Source organism: Orycteropus afer, unplaced genomic scaffold, assembly GCF_000298275.1.
Source record: "Orycteropus afer afer isolate SDZICR_OR568_19922 unplaced genomic scaffold, OryAfe1.0 scaffold00176, whole genome shotgun sequence".
Taxonomy (NCBI): domain Eukaryota; kingdom Metazoa; phylum Chordata; class Mammalia; order Tubulidentata; family Orycteropodidae; genus Orycteropus; species Orycteropus afer.
The window spans coordinates 4072474-4096395 of NW_006921763.1; the positions used below are offsets into that span (position 1 = coordinate 4072474).

Sequence of the window (23922 nt, forward strand, 5' to 3'; positions counted from 1 at the left end):
TCAATGACATGAGACAAAGTATATGTGAACTGCTGTATGAAAAGTGAATTTACTCTGTAAATCTTCACCCAAATCCTAATATTAATTAATTAATTAATTAATATAATATAGGCTGTTGGCTTTTCATATATGCCCTGAATCATATTGAGGATTTTCCCTTCCATTCCAATCTTCTGTAGGATTTTCATCAAGGAAGGGTGTTGGATTTTGTCAAATGCTCCGTCTGCATACATTGAAATGATCGTGTGGAACTTTCCTTTGTTCTATTGTTGTGTTGTTGTGTTGACTGATTTTCTAATGTTGAACCATCCCTGCATTATACTGAATAAGTCCTATTTGGTCATGGTATATGTTTCTTTTAATATACTGTTGGATTCTGTTCACTAGTATTTTGTTGAGATTTTTACATCTACATTCATAAGAGATATTGGCCTGTAGTTTTCTTATTTTTATTCTGTCTGTGTCTGCTTTGAGAATCAGAGTTATGTTTGCTTCATAGAATGAATTAGAGAGTATGCTTGCCTTCTCTATCTTTTCAAAGAGTTTGAACGGTATTGGGGTCAATTCTCTAAATGGTGGAATTCTCCAGTGAAACCGTCTGGTCCAGGACTTTATTATTATTTTTATTATTATTGGGAGGTTTTTAATCACTGATTCAATTTCTTTACTTGTTATGGACCCGGTAAGACTTTCTGTTCCCTCTTGAGTCAGTTTCAGAATGTTGTGTGCTTCTAAAAATTTGTCTCTTTCATCTAAGTTATCCAGTTTGTTGCCATGAGTTGTTCATAATATTCTGTCATAATTCTCTTCATTTCTGTTGCCTCAGTTATAATGTCCCTTCTTTCATTGTTTATTTTGGCTCTTTGCATCCTTTGTCATTTCTTTATCAGTTTAGCTGAAGGTCCATCAATTTTATTGACCTTTTCAAAGAACCAACTACAGGTTTTATTCATTCTGCTGTTTTTCTGTTTTCAATTTTATTCAAAATAAAATTTATTTATTTATACTCTGATCTTAGTTATTTCCTTTCTTCTGTTAGGTTTAGGCTTAGTTTAATCTTGTCTCTCTAGTTCCTGGAGATGTTGAATTAACTATTAATTTGAAATCTTTCTTCTTTTTATGTAGGCATTTATTGTTATAAGTTTCCCTCTGAGTACTGCCTTTGCTCCATCACAAAAGTTTTATATGCTATGCTTTTAGTTTCATTTGACTCCAGGAAATTTGTGCTTTCTCTTTTGATTTCTTCCTTGACCCATTGGTAGTTTAATAGTGTGTTGTTTAATTTCCACGTTTGTACATTTTTTCAGGGTTTTTGTTATTGTTGTTGTTGTTACTGATTTCTAGCTTCACTGTGCTATGGTCATAGAAAGTTCTTTGTACGATTTACAATCATTTAAAATTTACCAAGACTTGCTTTATGACCTAAAAGGTGCTGTGTCTGGGAGAATGCTCCATATGCACTGGAGTGGAATGTGTATTGTGCTGTTTTATAAGTGGAGTGTTATATATATGTCTGTTAAATCTAGTTGGTTTATAGTGTCATTTTGGACCTCTTGTTGATTTTCTTTCTAGATGTTCTAATATTGAAGTGGTGTGTTGAAGTTCCAACTATTATTGTAGTGCTGTTCTCCCTTCCCACCACTCCTCTGTCAGTTTGTTGTACTGTGGTGACTTGCATGTTGCTGTGAGGCTGAAGGCCATCCCACCATTATTTCAAATACCAGAAGGGTCACCCATGGTGGACAGGTTTCAGTAGAGCTTTCAGACTCGGAAAGACTTGGAAGAAGGAAGGAGCCATCTACTTCTCGAAGAATTGCCAGTGAAAACATTATGAATAGCAGTGAAACACTGTCTGATATAGTAGTGGAAGATGAGCCCCTCAGGTGAGAAGGCACTCAAAATACAAGCTGCCTCAGTATATTACTGGAAAACTTTATGAATAGCCCTGAAACATTGTCTGATATAGTGCCAGAAGATGAGCCCCTCATGTGAGAAGGCATTCAAAATACAACTGGGAAAGAGCTGCCTCCTCAAAGTAGAGTCAACCTTGATGACTTGGATGCAGTAAAGCTTTTGGGACCTTCATTTGCTGATGGGACACAACTGAACATGGGAAGAAATAGCTGCAAACATCTATTAATAATCAGAACATGGAATGTATGAAGTATGAATCTAGGAAAATTGGAAGTTGTCAAATATGAGATGGAATACACAAATATCGATATATCCTAGGCATTAGTGAGCCAAAATGGCCAAAACCTGACAAATCATATGATCTACTATGTCAGGAATGACAAATTGAAGAAGAATGGCATGGCATTCACTGTCATAAAGAATGTTTCAAGATCTCTCCTGAAGTACGATGCTGTCAGTGATAGGATAATATCCATCTGCCTGCAAGGAAGACCAGATAATACTACTATTATTCAAATTTAGACACCAACTACTCAAGCCAAAGATGAGGAAACTGAAGATTACCAACTTCTGCAGTCAAAATTGACCAAACATGCAATCAAGATGTTTTGATTATTACTGGTGACTGGAACGTGAAAATTGGAAACAAAGAAATATCACCAGTAGTTGGAAAATATAGCCTTGGTAATAGAAATAATGCCTGAGATTACATGATAGAATTTTGCAAGACCAGTGATTTATTCATTGCAAATACCTTTTTATCAACAACATAAATGATCGCTATACATGTGGACCTTGCCAGATGGAATACACAGGAATCAGATTGACTACATCTGCAGAAATAGGTGATGGAGAAGCTCAATATCTTCAGCCAAAACAAGGCCAGGAGCTGACTGTGGAACAGACCATCAACTGCTCATATGTAAGTTCAAGTTGAAGCTGAAGCAACTGAAACAAGTCCATGAGAGCCAAAATATGACCTTGATTATATCCTACCTGAATTTAGAGACCATCTGAAAAAATAGCTGTGATGTATTGAACACCAGGGACTGGAAACCAGAGGAATTGTGGGATGACATCAAGAATCATCCATGAAGAGGGCAACAAGTTATTTAAAAGACAGGAAAGGAAGAAAAGACCAAAGCAGATGAGAGAAGACACTCTTAAACTTGCTCTTGAATGGAGAGTGGATAAGCAAATGGAAGAAATGATGAGATGAAAGGGCTGAACAGAAGATTTCAGAGAGCAGCTCAAGAAGACAAAGTCAATTATTATAATAAAATGTGCAAGACCTAAAGTTAGAAAACCAAAAGTGAAGAACACGCTCAGCATTTCTCAAGCTGAAAGAACTGAAGAAAAAAAAATCAATCCTTGAATTGCAACACTGAAAGATTCTGTGGGCAAAATATTGAATGATGCAGGAAGCATCAAAAGAATACACAGAGTCACTGTACAAAAAAGAATTGATTGGTATTTATCTATTTCAGGAGGTGGCATATGATCAAGAACCAATGGTATTGAAGGAAGAAATCCAAGCTGCACTGAAGGAATTGACAAGAAAAACAAGGCTCCAAGAACTGACAGAATATCCATTGAGTTGTTTCAACCAGTGGATGCTGCTCTGGAAGCACTTACTCTTCATGTCAAGAAATTTGAGTAAGAGCTACCTGGCCAGCTGACTGAAAAAGATCCATATTTGCACCCATTCCAAAGAAAGGTGATCCCACAGAATGTGGAAATCATTGAACAATATCATTAATATCACATGTAAGCAAAATTTTGCTGACAATAATTCAAAAATGGTTGCAGCAGTATATGGACAGAATTTAGAGAAATGCAAGGGAGATTCAGAAGAGGATATGGAATGAGAGATGCATTGCTGATGTCAGATGGGTCTTGGCTCAAAGAAAACAATACCAGAAAGATGTTTAGTTGTATTTTACTAACTATGCAAAAGTATTTGACTGTGTGGATCATAACAAATTATGGATAACATCGAGAAGAATGGGAATTCCAGAGCACTTAATTGTGCTCATGAGGAACCTATACATAGACCAAAAGGCTGCCATTTGAACTGAACAAGGAGATACTCCATGGTTTAAAATCAAGAATGGTGGGCATCATGGTTATATCCTTTCACCATTCTTATTCAGTCTGTATGCTGAGCAAATAATCTCAGGAGCTGGACTATATGAAGAAGAACGTGACATCAGGATTGCAGGAAGACTCATTAACAACCTGCGATATGCAGATGACACAACTTTGCCCGTTGAAAGTGAAGATGACTTGAAGCACTTACTGATGAAGACTAAAGACTACAGTCTGCAGTATGGATTATACCTCAACATAAAGAAAATGAAAATCCTCACAACTGGACCAATAAACAGCATTACAATAAATGGGGGAAAGATTGACGTTGTCAAAGATTTCATGCTCCTTGGACCCACAATCAACACCAATGGAAGCAGCAGTGAAGAAATCAGGGGTCATATTGCACTGGGCAAATCTGCTGTAAAAGACCTCTTTCAAGTGCTAAAGAGCAAAGATGTCTTTTGAAGACTAAGGTGGGCCTAACCCAAACCAGGGTATTTTCAGTTGCCTCATATGCATGTGAAAGCTGGACAATGAATAAGGAAGACTGAAGAAGAGTCTATGCTTTTGATTTGTAGTGTTGGTGAAGAATACTGAAAGTGCCACTGCCAGAAGAATGAGCACATCTGCCTGGAAGAAGTGTAGCCGGACTGCTCCTTAGAAGCGAGAATGGCCAGATTTCATCTTACCTACCTTGGTCATGTTGTCAGAAGGGACCATCCCCTGAAGAAAGATATCATGCTTGGTAAAGTGGAGGGTCAGCAAAAAAGGGGAAGACCCTCAATGAGATGAATTGACATAGTGGCTGCAATGATGGGCTCAAATATAGCAGAGATTGTGATGTTGGCACAGGACCAGGCAGTATTTCGTTTTGTTGTACATAGGGTCGCTATGAGTCGGAGAGGAGCTCTGGTAATGTAGTGTCTTAAGGCACTTGACTGCTAACCAGAAGGCTAGCAGTTCAAACCCATCAGCCACTCCTCAGAAGGAAGGTTTACCACCTCGAAAGCCCAAAGAGGGGTCAGTATGAGTTGGGTCCAACTCGATGGCACATAACAACAACATGAGTTGGAGCCAACTCGACCGCACCAAACAACAACATTTCTCTCTTCAATTCTCTCTCAGTGTTTGCATTATTTATTTAGGTCCTCTGATGTTGGGTGCATATAATTTATCATTAAGTCTTCTTGATTATTTGACACTTTTGTCACTATCTTTCTCTCTTCTGACAGATTGTGTCTTAAAATCTTCTTTGTCTGATATTAAGATTGCCCCGCCAGCTCTTTTGGTTATTATTTACATGGAATATTTTTTTTCCCCATTCTCTCACTTTCAAACTATTTGTGTCCTTGGGTTTACAATGTGTCCCATAAACAGCATATAGTTGGAGTATTTTTTTTTTTTCAAGCCATTCTACCACTCTGCTTTTGATTGGAGCATTTTGTCCATTTCCATTCACAGCAATTACTGGTAAGAAGTGACTTACTTCTGCCATTTTAAAATTTGTTTTCTGTGTGTGTGATGCCTTCATTGTCTTTGTCCTTTGTCTCTTGCTTTTGTATTTTGTTAGTTTATTGTACTGGGCCTTTCTGATTCCCTCCTCCTTTCCTTTTGTGTATATTTTTTATATATATTCTGAGTGGTTACCATGAATATTACATTTAACAGCTTGCAGTTATAACATTGTAGGATAAGTTGGTACCAACTTCAGTGACATACAAGACATTCTTTATACCATTCCTCCCCACTTTTTATTGTTGTTATCACTAATTACATCATTATATTTCCTGTGCCCTGTACAATAATTTTATCTTTGCCATTTATATATTATTAAAAACATGAAGGACAAAACATTTAGAATTATCAAGCATGAATACTTTATTACTAGCCCTTATACTTGTTCATGCATTTACCTTTATTAGGAAATTCTCATTTTATGTATAGCTTTGGATTTCTTTCTAGTGTCTTGTCTATTCCATCTATAGAACACCCACTAATATTTTTTGTAGGGCCAGTCTGGTGGATATGAACTCTCTCAGCTTCTGTTCAGACAAACATTTCTGTTTGTCTAGGAATGTTTTAATTTCACCCTTATTGTTGAAGAATAGTTGTGCTTGGTGTACTATTCTTGAGGGTCCCCCCACCCCTTTAGAACTTTAAATATACCATTGTCATTGTCTTCTGGCCTCCAATGTTTCTGGAAATATCAGCACTTAATCTTATTGGGGATCCTTTATATGTGACTATTTGCTTCTCTCTCACTGCTTTCGGGATTCCCTCTTTAACTTTTGAGAGCCTACCTATGATGTGCCTTGATGTAGGCTTCAGGTTCTTTGAGCTTCTTGGATCTGTAGATTCATGCCCTTTGTTAGATTGGTGAATTTTTTGTCATTGTATCGTATCTTCAAATAATCTGTGTCCCTTTCTCTGTCATGTCCTCCTGGAATTCCCATGATGTGTTTATTAGGTCTCTTGTTGTTGTCCCATAATTCCCTTAAACTGTGCTCAGTCAGCCTTCTTGAGCCTCCAGTCTTATTGCTCTTTAAACCCATTACCATCAATTTGATCCTGACATTGGGTTTCCAAGGTGGTAAATCTTTACAAAAGTAGATTGACCCATCTTCTTTCCACAGAGCAGCTGGTGGGCTTGAACCATTAGCCTTATAGTTAGCAGTCAAATGCCTTAGGCACTGTACCACCAGAGCTCTTTGTTGTTGTTGTTGTTGTTTGCCATCGAGTCAGCCCCGACTCATAGCGACCCCTCCTTGGGTTTCCGAGGCAGTATCACTACGGAAGTAGGATTGCCCAACCTTCCTTCCAAGGAGTGGCTGGTGGGTTTGAACCGCCGGCCTTCTGGTTAGCAGTCAAGTGCCTTAGGCACTACACCACCAGAGCTCCTAAAGTAGATTGCCCCATCTTCCTTCCGAGGAGTGGCTTGAACCACCAGCCTTCTGGTTAGTAGTCAAGTGCCTTAGGCACTATGCTACCAGAGCTCCCCTCAGAGCTCTTTAGCATTTATAATTTTTAACTCTTATCCTCTAAATCACTGACTTTTTTATTCTGCCTGATTAAATCTGTTGGTAAGTCCTTCTATTGTGTTTCTTATTTCAGTTATTGTCCCTTCCAGTTACTATATCTCTTTTTTTAGATCCTCATTTTGTTCTTGTATTTTTTCTATTTTGTTCTTGTATTTTTTAGCTCTTCATGTTTTTCCTTAGTTTTTTAATTATGTTTAATGTTGTATTATATTCTTCTATTTTTTCCATTGTTTCATCATCTCTAGATGCACTTTCACTCCCTTTCTCATGTTCATTTGCATGGGGCCATTGTTTCTCTGTTCTTTATGTGCCTTGTGATTTTTTGTTTTTTTTTTGGTTGGGACATTGGAATTTTCAAGGGTATTAACTTTCTCAGTTTTCCCCAATATTTGATGTTTTTGCCTGCACTGCTTTCTGCAAGAAACTCTTAGCTGGGCAGAGCCTTTGGCCTTTTCTTATCATCTCCTTTTCCCCTCTGCGATAGCTCCTTCTCCTTCCCTGGTTTAATTGGGATTTGAAAGTTCCAGGTCTCATTTTTAAACTTTTAATCTCTCCCAAACACAGAAGAGAACATGCTATGGTCAGTCTGTCCACCAGTGGGCATCACCAACCGGGCAAGATACCATGTACTAATCAGTCTGTTCACTAGAGGGTGAAGTCTCCTCTCTCTAGTTATTACTCCCTACTCTCTTTTTGCAATCATAGTTATAGTCAGATAACCCATACCCAGCAAGGCCTCTTCAAGGCTGGGTCTCACCCTCCAGTTTTGCCCGAGGTTTCCTTCCCTGTTGTGTGGGGGCTGCTTATACGTGAGCTGTCATTCAGGAGGAGCACAAGCAGACTTTCCTCTGTTTCAGGAGGAAGGGCTGGTACTCCCCAGAAGGACCTCCAAGAGGTCTTGTTGGTTTAATAGCCCCAGTGTCCCTTTTGTGGTTGGAGAAGCAGTCTCCACTTAGATGAACTGCCTCCTGATTCCACTGAAGGGAACCTTCTATAGGAGTTTGTATCAGTCCAGCAGCCAACAGTTAACCATTGAGGGAGGAGTAGTCACCCTCTGAATGGACGCATAGGGAGGTCTGCCTTGTTGCTATTAGATCCTGCCCGGTAGTATGTTGGCTGTGGGTGTAGCACTCCAATCAAGATGCCTGCTTCCAAGCATATAGCAGCCTCAATCAACAGTCCTTAATGCTGACTGTAAGGAGGAGCAGACACACCCAAACTGATCCCCAGGGTGCTCTGTCTTCTTGGTTTCAGAGGCCTGAGCAATGGGGTGCACAGGGAGGCAGATAGAGTGTTAACTATAGGAACAGACTCTACTGCTCAGGCCTTCTGTAGCACTTTGCAACAGCAGCCTGGCAACAAACCATTACCGGCTGGGGGGAGGGGTGTCATGTTCTAGTCAGTTTCCCATGGAAGTCTGCCTTGTTGCTATCAGAGTTTCCTCCCATCCCCTGTAGATTGTTGGCTGTGAGTGCAGCCTCCATGCAAGACTCCTGTTTCCCAACACACTTCAACTTCTGTCAGCAGTCACCACACCAAGTGAAGATGGAGGCAGACTAACCCTAATTGACCTCCAGGGAGGTTGGTCCTGTTGGTTTAAGAGGCCAGACCTACGGGGTACTCAGGGAGGCTGGTAGAGTGTCTACTGTGAGAGCAGGCTCCACTGCATGGGCCTTCTGCAGCAATTCACAGTAGACTTGCAACCAACAGTGGGGAGGGGTGCAGGTCTGCCTTGTTGATTTAGGGCACAAGTTTGGGGTCCTATCTCTTTGTACAGGCAAGGGCTGTGGTGATTAGGGAAACAGGCTCTTTTTCTGGGGCCAGCACCCCATTTCACAGCAGCCAGCAGCCTGCATGGCTGGGGGAGGGGCAGAGAAGATGGGAAAAGTGATGTTCCTATGGTTTGTGACTTCACTTGTCACATGGTGATTGTTGGTTCTTGCCTGTCTGCAGTTTCCCATTGCTTTCTTCTGCTCCCTAATTCAGAGGCCCTCCAAACCAAGCACCATTTCTTTGTTGTATTTCTTGTATTTGTCATGGAGAGTCCCAATGACGGTTTGTTTATACCACCATCTTCTCAGGTTTCCCCTGTAATCCAACTTCTTATTGCCAGGGCAGGAGATGGACTAAATACACTTCTGTGACTGCAGAATAAATGAACTTTTATATGGTTTTCTTGTCTTCATTTATATGGATGTCATGTCATTTCAGAGCCACAGCATTTTACGACAACTGTGACTCGATCCAGCCCAACTGTGGCCTTTGTGGAGTTTTCCTCCAGCCCCCAGCTAAAAAACAACGTGCCAGAAGAAAAAGATCAGAAGAAACTGGAAGATGAGATGAGTGGAAAGGTGGAGTTGGTGCTGTCACAAAAGGTACAGTATCAGTGGACACAAGTGGTTAAAATTCAAAAGTTAATAAGGTTTAACGTTGGAGCTGGTTGGTGCTGTGGCAATTTTTAATAACGAAGATTTATTTTGCCCCCTAATTATTTTTTGTCTTCAAATCTGTATTTTTTCTAGCTACATACGTACTACATGTGCATTGTAAGAAATGTAATATATATATAGAGAGAGAGAGAGAGAGAGACAGACATAGAAAGTGATATATATGTATATAAATATGTAGCATAAACATACCAAGTAATATATGTAAATATATATAAAATAAAATGCAAATACAATTACCAGGTGGGGGAGGGGTGTCATGCTCTGGTCAGATTCCCATGTGTGTATGTAAGTGTATGTAAGTGTACATGTATGTATACACATAGAAAGATTGTATGTGTGTGTAAAGTGTTACTGATATCTACCCGTCTGTTATTGGCAGTTGTTATATATTCTTTAAACATCTTGAAAAAATTTGATACAGAGCAAAGAAAAATGTAACATGAACTATAAAGCTTTGCACTTAAGTTTTAGTTGGCTGTGTGTGAGCTTGCTTATTTGCTTTTTAACATGTAAGCTTACTTAATATTCCCTTTCCAACATTTACCTTGTTTTATAGCAATGGTACTACTTCTTCTTTTTTTTTTTTTTTGCAATTTGTTCAACAGAGTTTTTGTTTTAATACAAACATTAAGCATAAAACAAGGTAAGTTTTATCTAATTCTATGAATTCATTAAACAATATTATGGAAAGTTTATTATATTCTTGGGGAGTCTTTTCAGATATTTTTATACCTCATATATGAGGTCTTTTCTGTATTTTATTTTATATACTGGCATATGACCACCAGCCTTGAAACTATGCATGTACTCACTACTGTTGAGTCGGTTCCAACTCATAACAACCCCTCCTTGGACTTCTGAGGCAGTATTTCTAAGGAAGGAGATTGCCCCATCTCTCTTCTGAGGAGTGGCTGGTGGATGTGAACCACTAGCCTTCTGGATAGCAGTCAAATGTCTTAAGCACTATGCCACCTGAGCTCCTAAAACTATGAAGAGGAAGGAAAAAATCATTATTACCTTAAAAAAAGAAACTATTTGATTTTATAAAATAAAAATTATGACTACATTATGACTTCTTTTATATGTGAGAAGTAAAGGTGAAAGGATGGCAAATTCCACAGGTTTCAACATAGTGTAACATTTCAAATAGTAAGGAATGAGAATCCATATCTATTTATCTGTCCTACTTGAACGTTTTAGAATGCTGAACAGTGTAGAGCAGTGGTTCTCAAACTCTAATGAACATCAGAATTACCCAGAGGTCTTGCTAAAATACAGCCTGTTGCTCCATCCCCAGAGTTCAACAATGGCACTCCTGATGCCTTTTAATTTGAATAACAAGGAATCTAGAAAAGTATTGTTCTGCTGTAATCGATTTTAAAGTCTCATTTATATAAATTTCTTCCTTGTTCAGAGTCTTGTCCACATTAGTTTCTAGGTACAGCGTCTAAAACTCTTCATCCTTTAGAATAGCTGTTCTCAACGTTGACTACTCTTTAAATTTTTTTTAAAAATACTGAGCTCAATCTAAACCAAAGAGATAAGAATCTCTGGCAGCAACAGACATGTCTTTTTAAAGTTCCCCAGTGATTCTAATAGACCACCAAGGTAAAAAACCACTGACTTACATAATTGACATACAATATATGGTCAGACTCTACCTTTAAAAATTAACCCTAATTGGGATCTGACTTTACAGTGAAAATTTTGCCACTTCTTTCTCCAGTTCATTCGTTCCTTTACTCTACCAGTAATGATCGTGTACTTACTCTGTGCCAGGCATTGTGCTAGGCATTGGGTAGTCAACAGTGAACAAGAGGCTGCCCTCAGTTTAAGGAGCTGAGAGTGTACTGTGTCCTTAGCAAAGCCTCAAAGGTGCCTATTGCATTGATGCCTTTGAAGTGTTTTGGATGCAGACTATTCCCCATTTTTATGCACAGCGAATTACAGAATGTTCTAGAAGTCCAAAAAAAGGAACTAAATGGTAAACTAAGCATTGAGGGCAGTCAGGGTTTCCCACCTTTGCGGGTTTTGCTTTATCCACATTTCACTTATAATTATTATTTATTTTTCTTCCAAACTCACTTTTTTTTTTTTTTTTTTACTTAAACTGGAGGGGAAATTTATATCATTGCTAGAATTTAAAAAAAAAAAAAACAAACAAAAAGAAAACTACAACTGAAAACTATTCATCTGCATAACTCATCTGGGTGATCTCATCTGTGTGATCCATCTTTGAGCCACATGTATACTCCATTGGGAAGAACTGCTTTCAGAGTTTTCTGTTTTGCCTTGGAGCCCTTTGGCCACCTGATAACTCTTATCTCTGAATGTTTTTAAATGCATAACATAAAATACACTGAATTACCAAGTTATCCTTAGTATCATGTAGTACCAGGTTCATAGACACCCCCCCCCCCAATACTTTTCCATGAACCTCAGGCTAAGAATCCCTGCTGGTTAATTAGCAAGTCAAATAATGATCTTTGAACCCAATCTTTTCCTCACTTAGACCAAGTGATTTTCTCCAGTTTCTTACTTTCCTACTGTATGATTAGCTCTTTCTTTCAAGGGAGAAAGGTGATCACAATAGTTACAGTGGCTTTTATTTTCTGGTTTCACTTGAGAATACAACTCCTCACTTATTGACTGTATGATTATCTGACATCTCACATTACAATAGTAAAAAAATTACTATCTGGCTATTTTGTACATTACTGACCTATATCTGGCAGTAAAAAACACCAAGGTGCAAGGCAAGAGTAACACTGGCTGTGATGGTTAAGGTTGTATGTCAACTTGACTGGGCCATGATTCTCAGATTTGGCAGTTATGTAATGATGAAATTTGGCAGTTATGTAATGATTTAGTCACCCTCCATTTTGTGATCTGATATCATCATCCTCCATTTTTACATAACACCAATTTTTGCATAATGATTTCATCTTTGGAACCTAATCATGTCAATAAGTGAAGAGTATTTTACTTTTGCAAAAGAAGACAACCATGTACACAGGCTGATCTTTTTACAGAAGTCATTTTGAGCATTTTTGTTGACCATTAACTATTTTTTTTACAAGACAGATCTAAAATGTGCTTTTATCAGTCTGCACATTAACAAGGTCTGGTGGTGTAGTGGTTGAGGCATTTGGCTGCTAACCAAAAGGTAGTGGTTTGAACTCACTGGCTACTCTGTGGAAGAAAGATGAGGCAGTCTGTTTCCGTAAAGATTTACAGCCTTGAAAACCAATAGGGATCGCTGTGCATTGAAATTGACTTGATGGCAGTGAGTTTTCTTTTTCAGTATAAGGAGATGGTGTAAGGTAAGATTTGAGAGTCATCAGCTTCGGTAATTCTAGGCCTTAGCTTTTGCTATTTCCTCATTTGGACATCTGGTTGACATCTGTAATGCAAGATGAGGGGACTAACTGCATTTTCTTCAGGGTTCCCTTAGGATTGATTCATAAAGAAAAACAAAATTCTACAAGAAGAAATTCTAGTCATTAAATGATCCTGAGGACCAAAGTATAGATCAGTTTGTGATGAAATAAGTGCTCTGCAGCTTCACTCATCCTCAGGTCCCTTGACCATCAAATTAATCTATCAGAAACACAGCCGCTAGCCCGAGGGTGAATTAGACAGTCCTGTGAGCACCTGAAAGGACGTGAACTGATACAGTCCATGCTCTTCATTCAGACCTTGCAGAGTCTATTGACTCATTTTGACACTATTTTAACAAGTTTAGTAATCTGCTCTTTTAGTAGTCACTTGATTTGAAGGAACAAATCAGAAAGAAGATGCTTCTACTAAAGGTCATTCAGAATGGGAAGAAACAAAATTAACAGTTAGAACAAAATCTAATTTTTAAAGTAAACATAAGGATCTTAAGAGCATGTCACTTTGGAACTGTTTACCGTAAGGACAAGTGGTTGAACAAATCTCAAAGTTCTGCTGAAGGCATCATTGTTGTGGCACTGTTTGATAATTGTTTGATAATCGTTATTTAGAATAATTTTTCTATGTCAACATGCTGAATATATTGCCTTTAGTATGCTTTATATAATTTTGTGTGTGTTTAACATCTTGAGAATAATGTCCATTGAAAAGTAATACCACTTTCATCGTTATCACTCACAGAGGAAGATATAATTTTTCCCTGATTTTGTAAAGTCTCCTGATATTACAGATTCACTAATTTGTAGTACCAGAAAGAGACTATGTGATTGGCCAAAGGAAAGTGACAGAGGATGATATACAATTCCAAAATGGAATACTGTCTTCTAATCACCAATTTTTATGCAATAGTTTGATTTCTTGAAAAATTGACTGCTATATTAATGTAGAAAAACATGAAGGATGTTTGGGAAAAGGCAAAAAATTTCCATTTAAAAGTTGAACGCTGTTGCCTTCTGTAATAGTCAAAACCCTTTCATTTTATTTCACCTGTGTCTTAATTAATGGACAGTCTTCCAATTTCAGTATCTATTGCTCCACATTCCAGGTAGTAAAGCCAAAATCTCCAGAACCAGAAGCAACCCTGATGTTTCCATTTCTGGACAAAATGCCTGAAACCAACCAACTACATTTGCCAAATCTTGATTCTCAAGGTAAAAAGAAGGAAATATTTTATTTTAGTTCTACATTTTTTGTCTGAGCCCAATAGTAAAATATTCTTTATTTTAAGGGCAGAACAGTTCCTTTGTGTTGACCTTCCTTTAACTCTGGTGTTTGCCAAGGTCCACGATGGCTGAATCGACAACTTCAGAACGGAAAGCTGGCCTTGTGTGCTCTCTTTGGCCTAGCCAGGGGCCCCAGCTGCCAAGACCATTTTGTCAGGCAGGCACAGTATGCCATTACACAAGGTTTGAGACCTTGAAATATTTTCATTGGTCCCAAAATATTAAAAGATAATTATAAAATCAAAATTAATAACTTTAATAAGGAATGTGTCATCTTAATATTAGGAGCTCTGGTAGCATAGTGCCTAAGTCACTTGACTGCTTACCAGAAGGCCGGCGGTTCCAACCCATCAGCCACTCCTTGGAAGGAAGGTTGGGCAATCCTACTTCTGTAGTGATACCACCTCGGAAACCCAAGGAGGGGTCGCTATGATTTGGGGCCAACTCGATTGCACATAACAACAACAACAATCTTAATATTATGTCATTAATTGTTCATTTTAGTCTTCATAAAATTTCCATTTAATTTGAAAATAAAATCAAATTTTCTTACTCCATAATAATTCCTGAGTGTATGTGACAATTAATCATAGACTATCACAGATTAACCCTTTCACTCAGGACCAAAATTTTAATCATCACAGAAAGGAATAAGAAAATGTGTGTATGTGTGCACCGAGGATGCATTTTAATATGTTTCATATATTTTAATATTCATATTTTTCATGTATTTTAACATGTTGATAAATTTTAATATGTTTGATATAATATGGGGAGGGGTGTAGGGCATCCATAAGGGTTTGATATATGAGAGAACCCTAAAATACAGAAGTTCAGGGTGTATGAAAGTTTTAAAATGGTACATCCTCCAAAACACCCCAACTATTATTGGGACATATGTATATTGTGACTTCATCCCTTTACTCTTTAAGAGCTCAACTTAAATCCCTTTCTCTTAGTGGGAAACCCACATGTCTACAATCACCACAGAGGACCCCTAAGGTTACAGACAGTGAGGGTAGGTCTTATGAATTCCATGGTCTAATGGAGGCTGTGGTTCAAAACAGATAGATGTATTGTCTTTACTGGTTGAGTTGTTTTTCTAGATGCAGAAATATCTATAGTTCAGGACGCAAGAACTGTAAGGTGATGTTTGTTTTTATTTTTTTTAAGTCTTTCCCCCAGTATATTTTATAGATTTGATTTATCAGTTCAGGCAAAAAGAGAGTGGTATAGATGCACTGTAGCTGCACATTTATTTTCAGATATTTTGTCATAGATAGGTACCTATTTGGGGCCACTATTGACAGAATCTAGGTTGGTTTCCATAACCAACAGTTGAGAGATAAGCTAGGCTCTATATGACAGGAAGAACTTGGGAGGGAATTATCTGGTGTATCTGGTGGTCACTAGTTTCTTAATATGGAATCGAGTTCAATTGTGTCTTCAACACATTTGTTACAGATTGCTCAGTTCCAATGTTCTGAAGGGAATTGATGAAAATAAAGTCTCACAACTGGGACAGCAATTGGCTATTTTGAGACAGATTTTAATTCTGCCCTATTTCCAACACTTTGCAAACATGTAGATAAGTACTATGGAGAAGGAAGAGATATTTTAGGAGTTACAAATGTTTAGTGCACTCAGCTACTAACTGAAAGATTGGAGGTTCAAGCCCAAAGGCACCTCAAAAGAAAGGCCTGGCAACCTACTTCCAAGAAATCAGCCATTGAAAACCCTCTGGAGCCTAGTTCTACTCCAACACACAGGGTCAACGTGAGTCGGAGTCAACTGGATGGCAGTTGGTTATATAGCTGTTTTAAGCCATGCTAGATAGTTTCATTGTCTTACATTCCTCAACAGCAGGGCATTGCCAGCTCAGTGGTAGAATTCTCACTTTCCCTGTGGAAGACCAGGTTTGCTTCCCTGCCGGTCCACTCGTCCCTCAGTGGAGGCTTGTATGTTGCTGATACCGAACAGGTTTAGCAGAGCTTCCAGGCTAAAACAGATTAGGAAGAAAAGCCTGGTGATCGTTCCCCAAAAAATCAGCCAGTGAAAACCATATGGATCAAAATAATCCAATTCTCAGCCAATCATGGGAATGGTGCCAGCATTTCACTCCATCATGCATGGAGTTGCCATGAGCTGGGGCCAACTGAGCAGTAGCCAACGAAAACAACATATAGTTATCTATCCCATTACCTGTTGTGAGGCATTTTGATTTTGATTTTTTAAAAAATATGTCATTGAACTAAGGGACTTTTATTTTATGCTTTATCCAAATTGAATAATGAAAAAAATCAAAGTTAAGAGCACTGGAACATATCAGAAATTATTCTTCAAGATAGAAATTTATTTGGACTCTGTTTTATATTCTTGTCTGGTTTGTGGAAGTTGTAATTATGGCTGCAGAATGTGGGGACAGAATGCTTGTATTCACATTATTGCTTTTCTAGTTTTACCTGTGTCACATTTGACATGAACTTTGGCCCTAATCTCTAATCCTCACATGTAAGATAAAAATAAAAATAGTAACAACCTCACTGAAAGTATTTAATGACATAAACCTCAAAATCTATTTTTAAAAAAGAAGCATTTAACTCAATGTCAGTCTCAGAATTGGTTGTGGTGGGGATAGGTGGCATCGAGTTGCCTTCAATTCATAACGACCCTATGTATTAACAAAATGAAACCTTATCCATTCTGCACTGGCCTCACAATCATTGCTTTGCTTGAATGCATTGTTGCAGCCATTGAATCAACCCATCTCATTGAGGGCCTTCCTCTGACCCTCTACATTACCAAGCATGATGTCCTTCTCCAGGGACTGATCCCTCCTGATAATGTGTCCAAAGTATGAGATAAAGTCTCACCATCCTCGTTGCTAAGGAGCATTCTGGCTGTCTTCCTCCAAGATAGATGTGTTCACTCTTCTGGCAGTCCATGGTATACTCAATATTCCTCACCAACACCACAGCTCAAATGTGTCGATTCTCCTTTGGCCTTCTGGTGTCTCAGAATAAGCACTCATAAATCTAGTAGTTTCAGAATAAGAAACCCTGGTGGCACAACAGTTATACACTCAGCTGCTAACCAAAAATTTGGCCATTTGAATCCACCCAGAAGAGCTCTGGTGGCATAGTGCCTAAGGCACTTGACTGCTAACCAGAAGGCTGCCGGTTCAAACCCACCAGCCACTCCTCAGAAGGAAGGTTGGGCAATCTACTTCCATAGGGATACTGCCTCGGAAGCCCAAGGAGGGGTCACTATGAGTCAGGTCTGACTCGACGGCACATAACAACAGCAGCAGCAGCAGCACCCCAGAAGAAAAACCTGGTGATCTCTTTCCATAAAGATTAAACAAAACCCAGTGCCATTTAGTCGATTCCAACTCATAGCAACCCTATAGGACAGAGTAGAACTGCGTCATAAGGTTTTCAAGGCTGTAATTTTTACAGAAGCAGACTGCCATAGCGTGTCCTGGCAGAGCAGCTGGGGGGTTCAAACTGCCAACCTTCAGTTAGCAGCTGAGAGCTTAACTACTGCACCACCAGAACTCCTTTTCATAAGGACTGCAGCCTAGAAAACCCTATGAGGAAGGTGTACTCTGTCCCATGCGGTCACGGTGAGTCAGAATTGAGTAGACAACTCCAACAACGATCAGTTTCACAATAGTAATAGAGTAAGAGTAGAAGTCTCAGAGGGAAGACTGGGCAATCTGCTTCTGGAGAGATACCACCTGGGAAACCCAAGGAGGGGTCACCATGACTTGGAATCGACTCGACGGCAGTGAGTTTGTTCTGTTTTGTGTTTGAAGAGTAGAAGTACATTACAAGATATAGAAAGATGTCAGACAGAAACAAATTATTCTTATTATGCTTTGCTCATAAACAAGTGTTTATGCTTGTGGAGACACTGGTGTGAGTGTCTCCATATGTATCAGCTGTTTAAAGCAGCGATCCTCAAATCCACAGTATGCACCAGGGTGCCCCATGGAGCCTGTTAAAGCACCTATCCGTGGGTCCCACCCACAGAGTCAGACTCAGTAGTAGGCCAGGATGGGGTGGAGCCCAAGTATTTGCGTTTCTAACACATTCCCAGGGGCTGTGGATCCTGCAGATCAGAAACCACTCTCAAAAAACTACTGACTTGAATTGTGCACCAAAGACATTGCTGATAGATATGAAAATAACAGTAGTATTTGCTTGGAGTTGATAAATTACTATCTTTCAAGAAGTAAAAAGCCTCTATTAAATGAAACCTTAAAAGATATGATTTATCTTTAATTGGAAAAAAATAAAATGTAAAAAGTTAATGCATGTTTAAGTGACTAGTCTGAGGTTGCATATAAAGTTCAAAGAAACTGTAGGTTAAAATCAGAAATCCTGAAACTACATTTTATACTTTCTTCCACAGAAAGTGGTATCTCTCCCAACTCTTAAGTCATGTGTTCATAGACTGACCAAATAGGCCGTTGGTCTGCTAGTTAACCCTAATGATGTTCTACCAGGTTCCCTTAATCTCATACACGTATACAGAGAGACATTCATAAATAAAATATTTAAATACTCTGAAAATATTCATAAAATGCATTAAATACATTTAAGGATGACAGATTTCCTTTTCTCAACTATCTCCCAATAGTAGAAAGATAGCTCAATTGGTGTGTCAATAAAATCTGTGCACACTTTAGCAACTGGTGTCTTTATTTGCATCAAGGATGGCAGAAGATCATGGCATCTAGTTTAAGGATGTAAATGTTTGTCGTGAGCTTCTATGACTGATGTCACCTCATTATAAATGGATGTATACGCATCTTTTTTTCTTTTTTAAGGTAACTTCTGCCACAGACTTTCCTGTATGGCCTTTATAAAGTGTAATGCTTATAAACTAATAATTGAACTATCCATCCGTGCTGTCTTTCACACTTTTCTGGAGTTTTCCAAAAGTAACATAAAAAACTGTGCGTTTTGCTCTTATGCAGCTTATCATTCTATCATTTTGAGATTTAGCATTTTAACAATATTTAACAATATCAGCATTAAGTGTGAGCCTATAAAATTTCACTTAACACCAAAGAAGATTCACAATACCACACTGTCACAGTTCTATTGATATATGCCCATGTCTGCATATATCTCTGGTTTTCGTGTGCATTTTATCAAGACATTTGGACTTTAGATTCTCTCACTCTCAGTTCTTATATCGGATGCAACCTAACCCTCAGTAGTGAGGAGCATAGTTCTGGTCAGCCCTCATCCTCGTTTTCACGGTTTTCTGTTTGTTCTGTTCTACCCTCTGATCTAGAGCCTCCTAGCACTGCCAGTGTACCGCTTAGAGTTCAGAACTCTTGGCGACGTTCCCAGTTTTTCTCCCAGTCAGGTAAACCACATACTGGGTAGCTGTATTTCTCTTATGAAAAAAAAAAAATCCACGTTGGGGGCAACCAATGATGTCTGGTATTTGTCTCCATTTCTGCTTTCAGAGAAAAATGCTTGTTTCTTACACACAGTTGGCAAAGAGCTCATTCTTAAATATATCGGTACCAATTATACTGAAATTGGAAGTGCGAAAGAAATTCAGAGAATTTTATTTGAGATTGCAAAGAAACAATATTATTATCTTTTTTATGTCTGCTACTTCTTCTTCTATTTTTTTTTTTTTTAAAAAAAAACAAAGATCAAAAGCATTTGCCAGGGGCTATAGGGTTACATAGGAGCCTTGGTGGTGCAGTGGTTAAGCGCTTGTCTGCTAACCAAAAGGCCAGAAGTTCAAACCCACCAGCTGCTCCATGGGAGAAAGATCTGGCAGTCTGCTTCCATAAAGATTTTAGCCTTGGAAACTCTATGGGGCAGTTCTACTCTGTCCTGTAAGGTCTCTATGAGTTAGAATTAAACTGATGGCAGTGGGTTTGGATTTTTTTTGGTTTTGATAGAGTTGCTATGAGTCAGAATCAACTCAGTGGCAATGTATTTGATTTTGGGTTTTGGTAATGGTCTCTTGTTAACTGTGTCACTCTCTGAACTTTCTCTGTATGATACTTCTCCATGGCAGATGGTGAGGAAACTGGTAAACCAAGCCAGAATGCAAGCTGCCTTAAAAACGGCACTCATAGGAATAGTTTTTGCTTCCTACTGCTTCCTACCAGTCTAGAACCTGGTGCTAATTGGTGTGATCAGTCCCATTACACCAGTCACAACTTCTTTTGGTGGTGGATACAATCTGCTTCAGGGGTCTGCTGTATGATGATTGCCTAATGCTCTTGGCTTATGAAAAAAAAAATTAGTTTGAAACTGATATAAGAAACATAGTCCACTAAGAGAACTGAAAAGAAAGACAATTAGAAGCTACTCATATTGTGATCTTTATTTTCTTCCTTTGCTTCTTCCTGTACAGTGGGTTCTCCAAGCAGTGAAAAGTCACCTGTAACTACACCTGTAAGTAACTTTATGAAATAAGATCATGAGTTTAGTGTGATTTTCATTTTCAAAGTTTTTTTTTATTTGCTTCAAGAGGATTCAGCCAAAAAATGGGCTCCAAACAGTTGATTTTAAAAGAATTGTTAAAAGCTGTGTAGAATATGGGCAGGAGAATAATGAAGATGTGGATCATCACTATATGGAGCTATTGTTGTGCCTGAGAACTAATTGATAAGTGAGTCAGTAAAGTAAAATCTGAAGGGAACAGTTAAAATTGAATGTGAGCATAGGAGTTTATATATTAAAATAGAGAACCATGGTAGGCATTCAAAAAACATTTTTCATCTGTTTTTTTTTTTTTTTATTGTGATTTGGGTGAAAGTTTACAGAGCAAGTTCACTTTCTATACAGCAGCTCACATACACTTTGTCTCAAGACATTGACCAAAATTTACAATGCAGCAGCTCCCCTCCCACTTCCTCCCCATAGTTACCTCTTCCCTGTGTCCATCCCTCCATGCACTCCTGCCCCCTGAGCTGTCTCCCTGCACATAGACAACCTTTCTTTCTCCCATGATTGTTCTCTCCAAGAAGTGTGTCTACCTAGTGTAAATGTTCATCTCATATGTCTCTCTTTTGTTTGGCTGGAAGCCATAGATGTGGGTTCAGTTCCAGACCTGAAGGGCAGGTAGGGACCATAATCTCAGTGGTTCCAACAGGTTCTATCAGACCAGAAAAGCTGTCCCCCCCCCTTTTTTTTCCCAAATGATTTTGAGTTTTGTTCCACATTGTTCTCCCTCTCTATCCAGGATCTCCATAGATCCCCCTCTGAGTGGTTGACAGTGGTAGCCAGGCACCATATAGTTCTTCTGGTCTCATAGTCATATAGGCTGAGGATCGCATAGTGTACTTGGACTAATTGGTCCCATGAATCTTTGGTTTTCTTCATTCTTCTTTGCTCTGGATGAGGAGAGACCCATCTGCATCTAGATGGCTGCTTGCAAGCTTTTAAGATCCCAATCGCTACTAGCCAAAGTAAGAGGTAGAACAATGTCTTGTGTAGTATGTTATACCAATTGAGCTTGATGTCCCCTGCAACCATGGTCCTGAGTCCACAGATCCAACTACTCACTCCCTCTGGGTAGCTGGCTGTGCCCAAGAAGTGACTACCACCTTGCGCCTTGTCAGCTCTACTATACACCTGGGAATTCTTACAGAACATACAAATACACTTGTAGAACCATTGTCCCCCAACCCTATACCTGGTCTTGGGAACACTCCCCCCCCCCACGTAGACATACCTAATAGTTCAGCCTGTCAACCCATCTATCCACTGTATACCCATGTTTGCCTTCACTGACAACACAGTATCATATGTGCAAAAGGGTTCATCTTTGTTGTCTGTACCTCCCATGTACCTCTCTCTGTCTTCCTCTTCCTCAATGCCACCATGTTGATCACTCACATTTGGTACATTGCCCTTCTCTTCACCCAAATCAATACTTATCTCTACCTAGCTAAGTGTTCCCTCCCCTCCCCTTCCACCCCTGGTAGCCAATAAAGAAAATTTCCTTCCATACATAAACCCTTCCTTGACTTTTTACAATAACGGACTAATACAATATTTGTCCTTCTGTGATTGACTTATTTCACTCAGCATAATGTCCTCCAACTTCATCCACATTATACAGCATTCAAAAAACATTTTTTAAATGAAGGCAGTCTTCATTTTATGCAGCCTGGACACAATCTGGAAGACCCAAGCTCTCTCTGTTGCATCCTTCCTCACAATCAGTGTCTTTAATAGTATTAACTGTATATTTCATTTTCAACTATTAAGTACAATGAACTAAAAAATTTTGCAAATTAAGGTATCAACACACGTGATGCAATGGGAATTCTTTGCTACTGAATTATATCTGAACACTCTTCTCTCGACTGGGTGTCCCCAGTGCTAGATCTGTCATCTTCATTGACCCTTTGAAATTCCTGTCTGATTTGGAGACTTGTATGGCACAACCAGAGTTTCTGGGTAGTGCAAACAGTTAGTTCACTCTGTTTCTAACTGAAAATTTGAAGATTAAGTCCAACCATGGACCTCTCAGAAGAAAAGCTTGGCAATCCACTTCCCAAAAAAATCAACCATTGAAAACTCTATGGAGCACAATTTTACTCTGAAACACATGGGGCGAACATGAGTCAGAGTCAACTTGATGGCATCTGGTGGTAGTTTGGTACAACCAATGAACTATAGCCTTTCTCTTGAGCCCCTGGGATGCAGCCACATAATGACTGTTCAGCACCGCTGATCCCATATTGATTCAGGTTCCAGATTTACTGTGTGTGGTGTTATATAACATCTCTGAACCTCATCCTCCTTAACTGTACAATAAGATGATAATACCTTTATTTCAGTGTTGTTGTGCATCTTAATCGAAAGAGCTATACAGATGCTCCTGGGGAAGCACCTGACACATAAACTAATGACTCCCCAGTGACTAATCCAATAGTCTCACCCCAGCCAATATCACAGTTACAGCAGTATATTGACAGGGAACTTCCAGAAATTCAAGCTGGATTCAGGAGAGGATGTGGAAAGAGGGATATCACTGCTGATGTCAGATGGATCTTGGCTGAAAGCAAAGAATACCAGAAGGATGTTTACCTGTGTTTTACTGACTATGCAAAGGCATTCATCTCTGTAGATCATAACAAATTATAGATAATACTGTGAAGAGTAGGGATTTTGGAACACTTAATTGTGCTCACGAGGAACTTGTACATAGACCAAGAGGCTATTGTTAGAACAGAACAAGAGGATACTGCATGGTCTAAAATCAGGAAGGGAGTGCATCAGGGTTGTATCCTTTCACTGTACCTATTTCAATCTGTGTGCTGAGCACATAATCCAAGAAGCTGGACTATATGAAGAAGAACACAGCATCAGTATTGGAGGAAGATTTATTAACTACCTGTGATATGCAGATGACATAACCTTGCTTGCTGAAAGTGAAGATTTCTTGAAGCACTTACTGATAAAGATTGAAGATTGACCCTCAGTACAGATTACACCTCAACATAAAGAAAACAAAAATCTTTACAAGTGGAACATCACAATAAATGGAGAAAGTTTGAAGTTGTCAGGGATTTCATTTTACTTGGATCCACAATCAACACCATGGAAGCAACAGTCAAGAAATCAGACATCATATTGCAACAGGCAAATCTGCTACAAAAGACCTTTTTTTAGGTGTTTAGGAGCCAAGATGCAACTGTGAAGACTAAGGTGTGCCTAACCCAAACTATGGTATTTTCAGTCATCCCCTATGCAT

General features: G+C 38.9%; 1 protein-coding gene across 1 annotated transcript in view; it reads left to right on the top strand.

The window, feature by feature from the left end:
* LIMCH1 (LIM and calponin homology domains 1) overlaps positions 1–23922 on the top strand; it is a 143057-nt gene that overhangs the window by 89380 nt on the left and 29755 nt on the right. Inside the window, exons 10-12 of the mRNA XM_042781817.1 lie at positions 9255–9418; positions 13995–14100; positions 20569–20609. Of these exons, the coding sequence (XP_042637751.1) occupies positions 9255–9418; positions 13995–14100; positions 20569–20609 (311 nt within the window). The remainder of the gene's footprint in view (positions 1–9254; positions 9419–13994; positions 14101–20568; positions 20610–23922) is intronic.